Here is a 12,122-nt window from a genome sequence, read left to right as displayed (position 1 = left end):
TGCCCAGTAGCACTGGGATAAGATACTTCAGAGGGTATTAACTGCCGACTTGAAAGCCTCAGCAGGCATCAGAGCAAGAAGACTTTCACAAGATTTCCAACTGGAATCTTAATCCAGTTAAGGATAAATATAGGAAGATGTGGTACTTACCTGAATCCTTCGGTTTGATTAAATGCCAAGTCCATTAAATTGGGAAATACATTAATTTTGCACTATGGGTATATGGATCACTAACATATCAGCATTTCTATATTGAATTGATATTCCATTCAAAGTACTAACAACCCTGATTAATATAAAGACTTCTTTTAAAAAATTGTCAGTTTAACACTGAATTGGAAGTATCATGAGAGCTCACTTGAAATATGAAGAACAAAAGATGGGTAGTCATCTGAAATGGTCTTAATCACAACATTGATACGGTCCTTCAGCTAAATGATTGAGTAACTTACATACAGAATACCTACCCAATGTCACAGTAGTAAGTAACTCTAGCTCCAAATGCCTTATTTGGTGTCCTATAATATCCATGTGGAATATTTTCTGGGTCATTGCAGGTTATTGCTGCACAGCAAAAAAAATACAAGAGAACATATAGAAAGATTACAAAACTCCAAAACCTCTTACAACTCCTTCCATTGTAATTCACAGATATTTAATATGACATTAAGTAGACATACAGTGCCCAAAATATCAAATTGATCCAAATTTGGAACTATCTTTTCAAAACTATGAAAACATTAATACAAAACCTTCTCTCAATCTACTATACCTCAACAGCAGCTCTCACTGTCTTCAACAACATGATGTATTAACCAAATCAAACATCACCAGCAATCCAAAATCTTAGGGCCAGATTTGCCCAGAATATATATGTGGGCTTTAAAAGTGGTGGGTAATACCCACCTCTTCAATACCCAGTCTCTTCTTGGTTTGGAATGTGTGGGATAAGGATATGAGTCATGAGTCTGGACTCAACAGTCCAAACGTCATTGCCCCCATTGTTGTTGTTTTGGAAAACACAGAGACAACACTCACTCCAGACAACATTCATAGCATCAGGTCACCTTCTGAATGCAACATGGTTCATACCTGCCCAGGGGTGTCATGAACCTGTTCTGCAGTTGGGAACATTTTGACATGCCAATTAAGGCATATAAATAGTTGTGCATGTCATAATGAAGTTCTATTTGAGAAATTAAATGTCTTTATTGAATTTTTGGTGCTGAGTTTTTTTCATAGAAGTTATTGAACATTAAATTGATCAGCACTGTGAAAGTTTCCAGTTTTTAGATGCATTAGAGTATACTATTCAGTGGATAAAATGTTCTATGGTATTGAAAGTCAGATTTGACTATGTCATTTGCACTATGTGTTTTAATCATTTATGTGACTGATAACTTAGGCATCTGTTCAGACTTTGAAACAATGTAGCATATGGCCAAATGCTCAAAAAGACTTAAAGAACTTTAACATATTCAACTAAGGTGATTTAGTTCGCACAATTGTGCAATGGAATATCAATGTGAATGTTGATCTGAAAGCTTAATCCACTAATTTATTCTGCTTGGATGTAAACCAACATTACATGACAACTCATTGAAAGCAGCTCAATCATTTATTCCATACAAATAAGCCATTTTGCAAATCAGGTGAATAGGACTTACGTTCACAGGATGGAACCTCACCATCCCATCCCTCTGCTGTACATTGTCGATAATCTTTACCCACCATCTTGTATCTATGAATGTAAAGAATGTGAAATGGTCAATTGAAATCATCTTAGTTACAACATTAAAAGAATTGTTGTTCAGAACAGCCATTTAATAATTTACCAATTAAGTACTCACCCAATGTCACAATAAAAAGTAACTTTATTTCCAACTGTTTTATTTGGAGCCTTATAATATCCATTCGGAATCTCCCCAGGGTTACCACAAGGTGTAACTATGAAAACAAATGTGGAAAAGTCATGAAAATCAAAAAGTATATATCTTTGCTATTGAGGAGAATTTAGCATGAAGTTGTTCAGAATATCAAGTTATCCTTACTTTGGAATTCATTTTTCAAAGTAATGGCAACACAGTGCAAGGCTTCCTCTAATTCCACAATATCTCATATCAACAGGTCTCTGTTTTAAAAATCACTATGTATTGAACTCATCAATCTTCACCAGCAACCCAAAACATAATGATACATTTCCACCTACTTATTATATGGTGAGATAGGAGCTATAGCGGGACAAAAGTATTTACATTTTCTTGTGCTTGCTAAAAAGTCATGTGTGGGTATGAAATATAACCAAAATTATTGCTGCAATATTATTTAAAGGACACCAGAACTTAAAACTGAATAAGTGACTTCAAAGTTTCTTATCAATATTCATTCAAGTTGTTGTGGTTCTGTTCGCCGAGCTGGGAATTTGTGTTGCAGAAGTTTGGTCCCCTGTCTAGGTGACATCCTCAGTGTTTGGGAGCCTTCTGTGAAGCGCTTCTGTGATCTTTCCTCCAGCATTTGTTGTGGTTTGAATCTGTCGCTTCTGGTTGTCAGTTCCAGCTGTCCGCTGCAGTGGCCGGTATATTGGGTCCAGATCGATGTGCTTATTGATTGAATCTGTGGATGAGTGCCATGCCTCTAGGAATTCCCTGGCTGTTCTCTGTTTGGCTTGTCCTATAATAGTAGTGTTGTCCCAGTCGAATTCATGTTGCTTGTCATCTGCGTGTGTGGCTACTAAGGATAGTTGGTCGTGTCGTTTCGTGGCTAGTTGGTGTTCATGGATGCGGATCGTTAACTGTCTTCCTGTTTGTCCTATGTAGTGTTTTGTGCACAAAATATAGTGTACAAAATCCCATGCAAGGACTGCACAAAACACTACATAGAACAAACAGGGATATGGATTGTTAGCTGTCTTCATGAACACCAACTAGCCACGAAACGACACGACCAACTATCCTTAGTAGCCACACACGCAGATGACAAGCAACATGAATTCGACTGGGACAACACTACCATTATAGGGCAAGCCAAACAAAGAACAGCCAGGGAATTCCTAGAAGCATGGCACTCATCCACAAACTCCATCAACAAACACAGCGACCTGGACCCAATATACCGGCCACCACAGCGGACAGCTGAAACTGACAACCAGAAGCGGCAGGGACAGGGCACTATTTATGAGTCCAGAGATGGGTGAGCCCATGGGTGTGCCGTTGATTTGTTCATATATTTGGTTGTTGAATGTGAAGTGTGTTGTGAGGCACAGGTCCAGTAGTTTGAGTATGCCGTCTTTGTTGATAGGTTCTACGTCCTGTTGTCTGTTCTGTATGTCCAGCAGGCTGGCTATTGTTTCTCTGGCTAAGGTTTTGTCAATAGAGGTGAACAGTGCCATTACATCGAATGAGACCATGGTTTCTTCCTTGTCTATGTGTGTATTTCTGATGATGTCCAAGAATTCCTGTGTTGATTGTATAGAGTGTCTGGATCTGCTGATCAGGTGTTTCAGTTTCTGCTGTAGTTCTTTAGCCAGTTTGTGTGATGGTGTCCTTGGTAGTGAATTGCCCCTAAGAACAAATACATTGCTGCTCGTCTGAAATCACACATCAACCAGATCAGGTAAGGATTTCCATCCCTTACTGAATGTGATAGGTATTTAGAACTGTGGTCAGTTTATGTGTTAATACAGATTTGATTTTATTAAATTCAAATTTCATCATCACTCATGATGGGATTTGAACTATGTCCACAGAGAATTATCCTGGTGTGCTGGATTACTAGCCAAGCAACATTACCATTACAACAGTGTTTATACTTACACAATTTCATGTGAAGTTTGAATATTAGGTTAAGTACAGTACCTCCTCCAGCTCTCAATTGCAGCCATATTTGTTGGTATTAGTGACAGATACCTTATATTTCTCTGTTCATACTTATGGAGGTTTGTTTTTTTTTTGGAAATGCATGTTTACGAAAAGCTGGCAAATTCACTAACAGTCTATTGAATCATCTTCTCTGTCCAGATACATTGGGTAATTCCATCCATGTTTTTTCATCTATTACTTGATTAAAAAAAAACAAAATATGCACGTGACATTATAAACGCAGAGCCATGAAGAAAGTTGGAGAGTCATGAGACTGGGAGCATAAATTTAAAAATAAGGGAATATCATTCAGGGTTGAGATGAGAAGAAATTGTTTTTACTCAGAGTGTTGTGAATCTTTGAAATTCTTTATCAGAGAGATGTGGAGGCTCAGTCTTAGAGTATGTTTAAGTCGAGAGTTTGTTTAATTTTTGATTACTAATGGCTTAAGTGGTTATGGAGATATTATGGGTAAAAGACATTGACGTGTTTGATCAGCCATGATTGCATTAAATGGCAAAGTGGAGGTGATAGACTAGCAGTATTATTGTTAGACTATTAATCCAGAAACTCACCTAATGTTCTATGGACTGTAGTTCAAATCACTGCCAATTAATCTGAAACCATCATTGAAAAAACATCTCGTTTACTAATTATCTTTGGAGAAGAAAATCTGCCATCCTCACTTGGTCTGACCTACATATGACCCCAGATCCACATCAATGTGATTGACTCTCAACTGCCCTTTGAAATAGCCACTCAGTTGTATCAATTGCTACAAAGTCTCAACAAAGAAATGAAACTGGACCTCCTGGCTTCCGCTTGGGAAACAGAAACAAAAAAAAAGCAATAACGGCCCTGTTGACCCTGCAAAATTCCATCTTCCTAATAGGTGGGAGCTAGTGCCAAAATTGAGAGAGTCACTTCATAGCCTAGTCGAGCAACAGCCTGACATAGTCATACTTACGGAATCAAACCTTTCAGACAACAACACCATCCCTGGACATGTCTTATTCCACAAAAGGGACAGATCCAGGTGGCAGTACACAGTCAGGAGAGAGTTGCCCTGGGAGCTGACATTGACTTAGAACCCAATGAAGTCCAATGGCTTCAGGATTGACACGGGCAAGGAAACCTCCAGCTGATTGCTATGTACCAACTTCCCCTGGCTGATGAATCATAACTCCTCATGTTGAACAAAACTTGAAGGAAGTACTGAGGATGGCAAGGGCCCAAACTATATTCTGGGTGGGGCCTTCAATGTCCACTACAAGAGTGGCCTGGCAGCAGCACTACTGATCAAGCTAGTTGGGTCCTAAAGGACAGAGCTATTAGGCATGGTTCACAGCAAATGATGAAGAAATCATCAAAAGGGAAAAATATAACTTGACTTCATCCTTACCAGTTGCCGGCTGCAGATGCATCTGACCATGACAGATCCTTGTGAAGCCAACGTCCTGCCTTCAAATTGAGAATACTATATATTGTGTTGTGTGGCACTATCACTTTGATAAATGGGACAGACTCCAAACAGATCTAGCAACTCAAGAGTGGGCATCTATGAGGTGCTATGGAACTGTATTCCAGCAAACCTATAACCGCATGGCCAGACATATCCCGCACTCAACCATTAAGCCAGGGAATCAACCTGGTATGCAGGAGGGTATGCCAGAAGCAGTACCAGACATACCTAAAAATGTGACATCAACCTGGTGAAGCTACCAATTTTGTGCCAGACAACATAATCAGCAAGTGATAAACAGAGCCAAGCCATCACACAACCAATAGATCACATCTAAGCTCTGCAGTCCTGCCGTATCCAATCATGAAAGGTGATGAACAATTAAACAACTCACTGGAGGAGGAGGCTCCACAAATATCCCCATCCTCAATGATGGAAGAGACCAATATATCAGTTGAAAAGATAAGGCTGAAGCATTCACAGCAATCTTCAGTCAGAAGTGCCAACTGGATGATCCATCTTGACTTCCTTCACTGGTTTCCAGTATCAGATATTAGCCAATTTAATTCACTTCACATGATATCAATAAATGATTGGAGGGACTGGATACTGTAAAAGCTATTGGGTCTAACAACATTCCAACAATAATACTGAAGACTTGTGCTCCAGAACCTGCGCACTTCTAGCCAAGGTATTCCGGTGCAGTGACAACACTGGCATCTACCCGGCAATGTGAAATATTGTCCAGGTATACCCTGTACATAAAAAGCAGGACAGATCCAACCAGCCAATTACTTTCCCATCAGCCCACTCTCAATCATCAAGAAAGTGATGGAAGGTATCATCAACGACCTATCAAGCAGCACTTGCCCATCAACAGCCTGCTCATTGATGTCCAGTTAGGGTTCTGCTAGCACCACTCAGCTTCTGACCTCATTATGGTCTTAGTTCAAACATGGACAGAAGACCACAATTCCAGAGGTGAGACAATAGCGACAGCCCTTAATATCAAGAACATATTGGAGACCAAGTGTGGTATCAACAACCCCAAGCAAAATTGGAATTAATGGGCATCAGAGGGCAAACTCTCCAGTGGTTGGAGTCATACCTGACAAATATGAAGGTGGTCATGGTTGTTGGAGGTTAGTCATCTCAGCTCAAAGACATCTCTACAGGAATCCCTTAGGGTTGTGTGCTTGGTCCAATCATCTTCAGCTGCTTCATATGATCGTCCCTCCATCATAAGGTCAGAGGTGGTGTTCACCAATGATTGCACAATATTCAGCACCACTCACAACTCCTCACATACTAAAGCAGTCCGAGATCAAATGCAACAAGACCCGGACAATATTCAAGTTTGGGCTGACAAGTGGTAAATAACATTCACACCATACAAATGCCACACAATGGTCATCCCTATTTAGAGATTATCTAACCAACCCCCACTCCTGACATTCCATAACTGAATTCTCCCACTAGCAAGATCTCGGGTGTTACCATGGACCAGAAATGAAACTGAACTCACCATATAAATACAGTGGCTAGAAGAACAAGTTAAATGTTAGGGACATTGCAGCAAATAGCTCACCTCCTGATTCACCTAAGCCTGTCCACCATCTAAATCAGGAGTGGTGGAATATTCTCCACTTGCCTGGATAAGTGCATTCCAGTCCCATACAACAAACTTTACATCATGCAGGACAAAGCAGCCCACTTGATTGGTATCACATTCCACAAACATCCACTCCCTCTACCATTGAGTCTCAGTAACAGCAGTGTGTACTATCTACAAAATGCATTGCAGAAGTTCACACAACATCCTTAGACAGTACCTTCCAAGCCCATGACCACTTCCATCTAACAGGATAAGAGGAACTGATTCTTGAGAACACCACCACTTTCAAGTTCCCCTCCAAACCACTCACCATCCTGACTTGGAAATATATCACCGTTTCTTCACTATTGCTGGGTCAAAATCCTGGAACCGCCTCCCTACTGCACATGGACTTTCAGTGCATCAAGCAAGCCACCTTCTCAAAGACAACTAGGGACAGGTAATAATACTGGCCAGTCATTAGGGCCCATGTCCCACAGGAGAATAAAAGAAAGTAGGCTAGATGGGACAAATGGCCTATTCCTGCTCCTATTTTTTATGATCCTATGAATCTAGCCACGCATGAAGGTAGTGGTCATTGTGATGGTTGGGAGAAGATTTTTTTTGCTCTTATTACCACTGCACCAAATATACCAAGGGGAATTTGCTCTTTTGCATGTTTTGTGTGACTGCAAGGAACAGAAATGATCCTATAAATCCAGCTGAAGCTGCTGCAGCTCTGGCTCTCACTCCACCAAAACAACATTGTGTAACCTCACCCCAGCCCAAACAACCAACCAACCTTCTTCAGCACAGATGCAGACTGGACCATCTGCTATTGCACCAGGTCAGAACTAGCAGGCTGGGGGTTTGTGCTTGAATTCAATCTCCTGTGCAAATAAGGTCGGGTCTTCAAAAAGAATCAGCCCTCTTGCCAGGACAACTGGGCAGACTATCCTGACTTGAAACTATATCTATAAACATATAATCTTCCAATGTCACTGGGTCAGAAATCCTGGAACTCCCTCTGTAACAGCATTACAGCCTATCTACACCAAACTGCAGGGTTTCAAGAAGGGAGCTCATCGCTGCCTTCTCTTGAACAACTAGATCATAGATAATACATAAATTCCAGCCCAACTAATTATGTCCACATCCCATGAATGAATTTTTGAAAATGTAGTGTTGGCCTGCTAGCTGCTGAAATTCCATGCTGGGAGAAAATTCAACTCTGAATTATATTTTTATATTCATAATGTTATGGGTTGGTAAAAGGGAAAATGTAAGGTATCATATCCCTCGGCACATTGGGTCACTGAAAAGAATTCAATTTTTTTAAAGAACAGCAAGCAGTGTGATGGCAATAGGGAAATGTCTATCACATTATTATAACATTTGTTTGGATTTGTTAAAAGTTTGCCCTATATCTTTTGATTCCATGTTCACATTTTAGAGATGATTACAGGTGGGTGATGGTACAAATCTTACTGTCACTTCATTCAGTGACACTGCTGCTATACAGTTCATAACCTTTGTTACAACAGTAACAGAATAATATCACTCAAATCCTGTGTTGATGTAATCATTTACAAACTGATCTGGAGACTGGCATCCATCAACTGACAAGAGAACAGTGTTTTATTTTTCCCCAAGCAACTAACTGATACTCAATGGAAGTCTTTCTGGTCCACGACAATTGGTCCCATCTTAACTCACACAACAGTACATTTGTTAAGGAATCAAACTTTTTTTAAAAAGCCATAGAACTATAAAAGGGGAAACTGGGCATAAAAACAAGTCTTACTTTATGTAACAAAATTTTATTTAAAAAAACAAAAAAAAAGAACTAAGACATAGAAGTCCATCTTCTACAACAACAACAAAATCCTCCAGAATAACACCTCTTACACTACAACAAATAGATAGCTCAGGATTAACACAAATCACTGTTTAAGTATGATCAGTGTTTTGGTTTTATTAGTAATCCACTATATAATTTCTCTGTCAAAATTAATTAGAATTCATCAAGAGAATACAGAACAACAAAGCAATAACATTTCTTCAAATGAGGGTGGGTCCTGTGTTGAGCTGGCGGAGGGATGGTGTTAGGTGTTGACAAAAGGCAAATCTTCCAACACACCTTGAATCAGGTGTACTAAACAGGGAGGTGGCTGTGGTTGTTGCAGATCAGTAATCAAACCCCAGGACTACTGGAAGTACTCAGGAAAGCATCCTCAACCCAACCACCTCAACTACTTTATTAAAGGCCTCTTCTCTGTCATGTAGCCAGTTTCAGGTCATTGCTGACAACATTATAATGTTGAAGTCCATTCACAACTTTAAAAAAAAAACAAAAGAACTGTAGCTGCTGGAAATCAGAAACCGAAGCAGAAATTGATGGAAAATCTCTGCATCACAGTTTTTGTTCTATTCACAGTTTCTCTGATAAATTGGGTGGCATGGGCGGCATGATGGTTCACTGGTTAGCACTGCTGCCTCATAGCACCAGGACCTGGTTTCGATCCCATCCTCGGGCAACTGTCTGTGTGGAGTTTGCACATTCTCCCGTGTCTGTGTGCATTTCCTCTGGGTGCTCCGGTTTCCTCCCACAATCGCAAAGATGTGCAGGTTAGGTGAATTGGCCATGTGAAAACGGATGTGTAGACTAGGTGCGTTAGTCAGGGGTAAATATAGGGGAGTGGGTCTGGATGGGTTATTCATCAGAGGGTCAGTGTGGACTTGTTGGGCTGAAGGGCATGTTCCCACACTGTAGGGATTCTAATTCTAAAGAAGCTATTATGTAAATATTAATGTAATTAATACATTGGCAGATATGTGGTGGCTAACATACATGGTGAATATATGCCAGGTAATGATTAAATAAAGAGAAAACCCAGACACATCCCTTGACCCTTTCATCACTTCACATTTACTGAATCGCCCAGCATCCATACCATGGGGTTCTAAATTACAGTGGTGCTGGAAAAGCACAGCAGTTCAGGCAGCATCCGAGAAGCAGTAAAATCGACGTTTCAGGCAAAAGTCCTTCATCAGGAATACCTGATGAAGGGCTTTTGCCCGAAACATTGATTTTACTGCTCCTCAGATGTTGCCTGAACTGCTGTGATTTTCCAGCACCACTCGAATCTAGAATCTGGTTTCCAGCATCTGCAGTCCTTGTTTTTACCTATCCACATCATGGGGTCACCACGGTACAGAGGCTGCACTAGACCAGCTACTTAAACACTTTAGCAACAACAGCAAAATAGAAACTGAGTACACAGCTGCATGACTGCTTGATACCCGACAGTCCTTCCACTAGTCAACATTCATGGCAACATTTAAGAAGTTCAAGAAGATCAAAATAAATCGATAACCTTGTAACTGAACTCAATATTTACTACTCCATCAGCATTGTCACTCAGGTGTGCACTGTAACAATTTACCAAAACATTTTTAACAGCTCGACCAACACCATGTGACCTCTATGTCAAGAAGGTCAAAAGCGAGGTTATTGTGCAAATGTCATCACCTCAATGTCACACACCACTCTGCCTTCATAACCATTGCTTTGATCAAAAACTAAAATTAATAAAATCATGGATATAATTATGCTCCTGTAGCTAGGTTGGAAGCTAATTGGTATGTGGTGATGTAGAACACCTCTAACGTAATGATGCTTAAACTGGAAAACATTGTGTACAAGCAAGAGGATCAGATCATTCAGGCACAGGAATGTGTTAAAATATGGCAGAAAATATTCCTGGTAGGAAACTTATCATCCTATTAGCCACTCATTGCAAAAACCTCCTGATTTTTCTTTGCACTGACAGAGCAAAGAAATGTGAAATTGTTTTTGGTGGGGGAATTGTTAAATAGCTGGCAAATCCAGTCCAGTTAATATCCTAATAGATGGCATAGTTTGAAATTATCTCGGAGATCATTTCCAATCTTAAATTAAGGAAGTTTGGTCCTATTCTGCACAGGATTAAATTAAACTGGAAGAATTAAATCGAGTTCCATAAGGGTCATATTTTAAAATCTGAGATCCAAATCAATGAGCCAGTGAATTAAGACATTATAAAATAAGAAAATATATGTTTTTCAACAAACGTACTTGAAATATTATTCCTCACATGTGCTGCAGTTTCATCTGCTGGCCACTGGGTTAAAGGTGGGATTATTGTCTCTTCAAGAGTGTCCTTGAGTTTCAAGGAATCAAAGGACACTACTGGGAGAAACTCAGGAGAACAATTCCAGCGACATTAAAATAAAAATGATGTACTTTTTCGGTTTCTTCAAACATATTTCTTTGGTTATAAAAATACTGAAGATGGGAAAAATAGTTTATTTTTGACAGGACAATTGGAGACAAGGTATTAGATAATGAAATCTGCAGGAATATATCCAGTTGGAGTTGATTACTGAGGCAGAGCTGTTCTGGATCTAATACATAGCATCCTTTAGAGACCTAATGCTGAGAAACAACCTCAAATAATTCTTGTTTTGTACCTTGGGGTCTTTGCATGTCAATGAGTTCTTAGCCCACTTTTTAAATGCTGTAAAATCACATTTTTCAATCAATGAATAATCACCATTATATTTTGCTACCATTTAACATATTTGACATTCATGGTACTTACCATTGTGTGATATTGAAGGTGTCCCATCATTAATTGATGGATTATTATTATATTTAATGGTAACTGTAAAAGAGAAACTTTAAATTCAGTTGAAGATCTAAATAGACAGTAGACTAAACACTTTGGAGATTAATCTCATTCAATTCAATGACAAAGCACAATGATAAAATAATGTGTGCATTTCAGATCATGGATGTTCTTCACTCTGCTATTTCCTTTCTGTTCCTTTTTAATACCATAAGAAATTACTAATCACTTCAGTTCAGTTGGTAAGTGCAGTTAAACAGAAAGAGAGGTGAATACATGTGTGAACTATGAATGCTGGAAAATTAGTCATTATTTAGGATATAGTATAAGGTAGTAAATCAGAAATACTGAACAAAAGGATGTAGAATACAGAAATAGGTCAATGTGGTTCATTTGATTTATGTGGGTGTTTATATTCCACACAGGTCTCCTTAAAATCTTCCTCAATTAACCACATCAGCAAATCTTTTTATTCTTTCTCTGTTACATTTACCACAGTTACTCTTAAATATGTCAATGACATTCACTGGAAGTACTCC

General features: G+C 39.3%; 1 protein-coding gene across 10 annotated transcripts in view; it reads right to left on the bottom strand.

Annotated features, from left to right (window-relative positions):
• LOC122563171 (sushi, von Willebrand factor type A, EGF and pentraxin domain-containing protein 1-like) overlaps window positions 1–12,122 on the bottom strand; it is a 123,658-nt gene that overhangs the window by 105,031 nt on the left and 6,505 nt on the right. For 9 of the 10 annotated variants that reach the window (XR_006315504.1, XM_043716673.1, XM_043716665.1 and 6 more), the window contains 4 exons: window positions 11,557–11,619; window positions 1,851–1,947; window positions 1,668–1,741; window positions 468–564 (listed from right to left, as the gene is read on the bottom strand). Coding sequence is in view for 9 of the 10 variants with exons in the window: in XM_043716673.1 (XP_043572608.1) it covers window positions 468–564; window positions 1,668–1,741; window positions 1,851–1,947; window positions 11,557–11,619 (331 nt within the window). In the remaining variant the exon portion in view is untranslated. The remainder of the gene's footprint in view (window positions 1–467; window positions 565–1,667; window positions 1,742–1,850; window positions 1,948–11,556; window positions 11,620–12,122) is intronic. The other variant, XM_043716666.1, reaches the window with a different exon arrangement.

This window comes from Chiloscyllium plagiosum, chromosome 26 (assembly GCF_004010195.1).
Source record: "Chiloscyllium plagiosum isolate BGI_BamShark_2017 chromosome 26, ASM401019v2, whole genome shotgun sequence".
Taxonomy (NCBI): domain Eukaryota; kingdom Metazoa; phylum Chordata; class Chondrichthyes; order Orectolobiformes; family Hemiscylliidae; genus Chiloscyllium; species Chiloscyllium plagiosum.
Note: the sequence above shows the minus strand (reverse complement) of the source record. Positions and strands in the feature narration are given on the sequence as shown.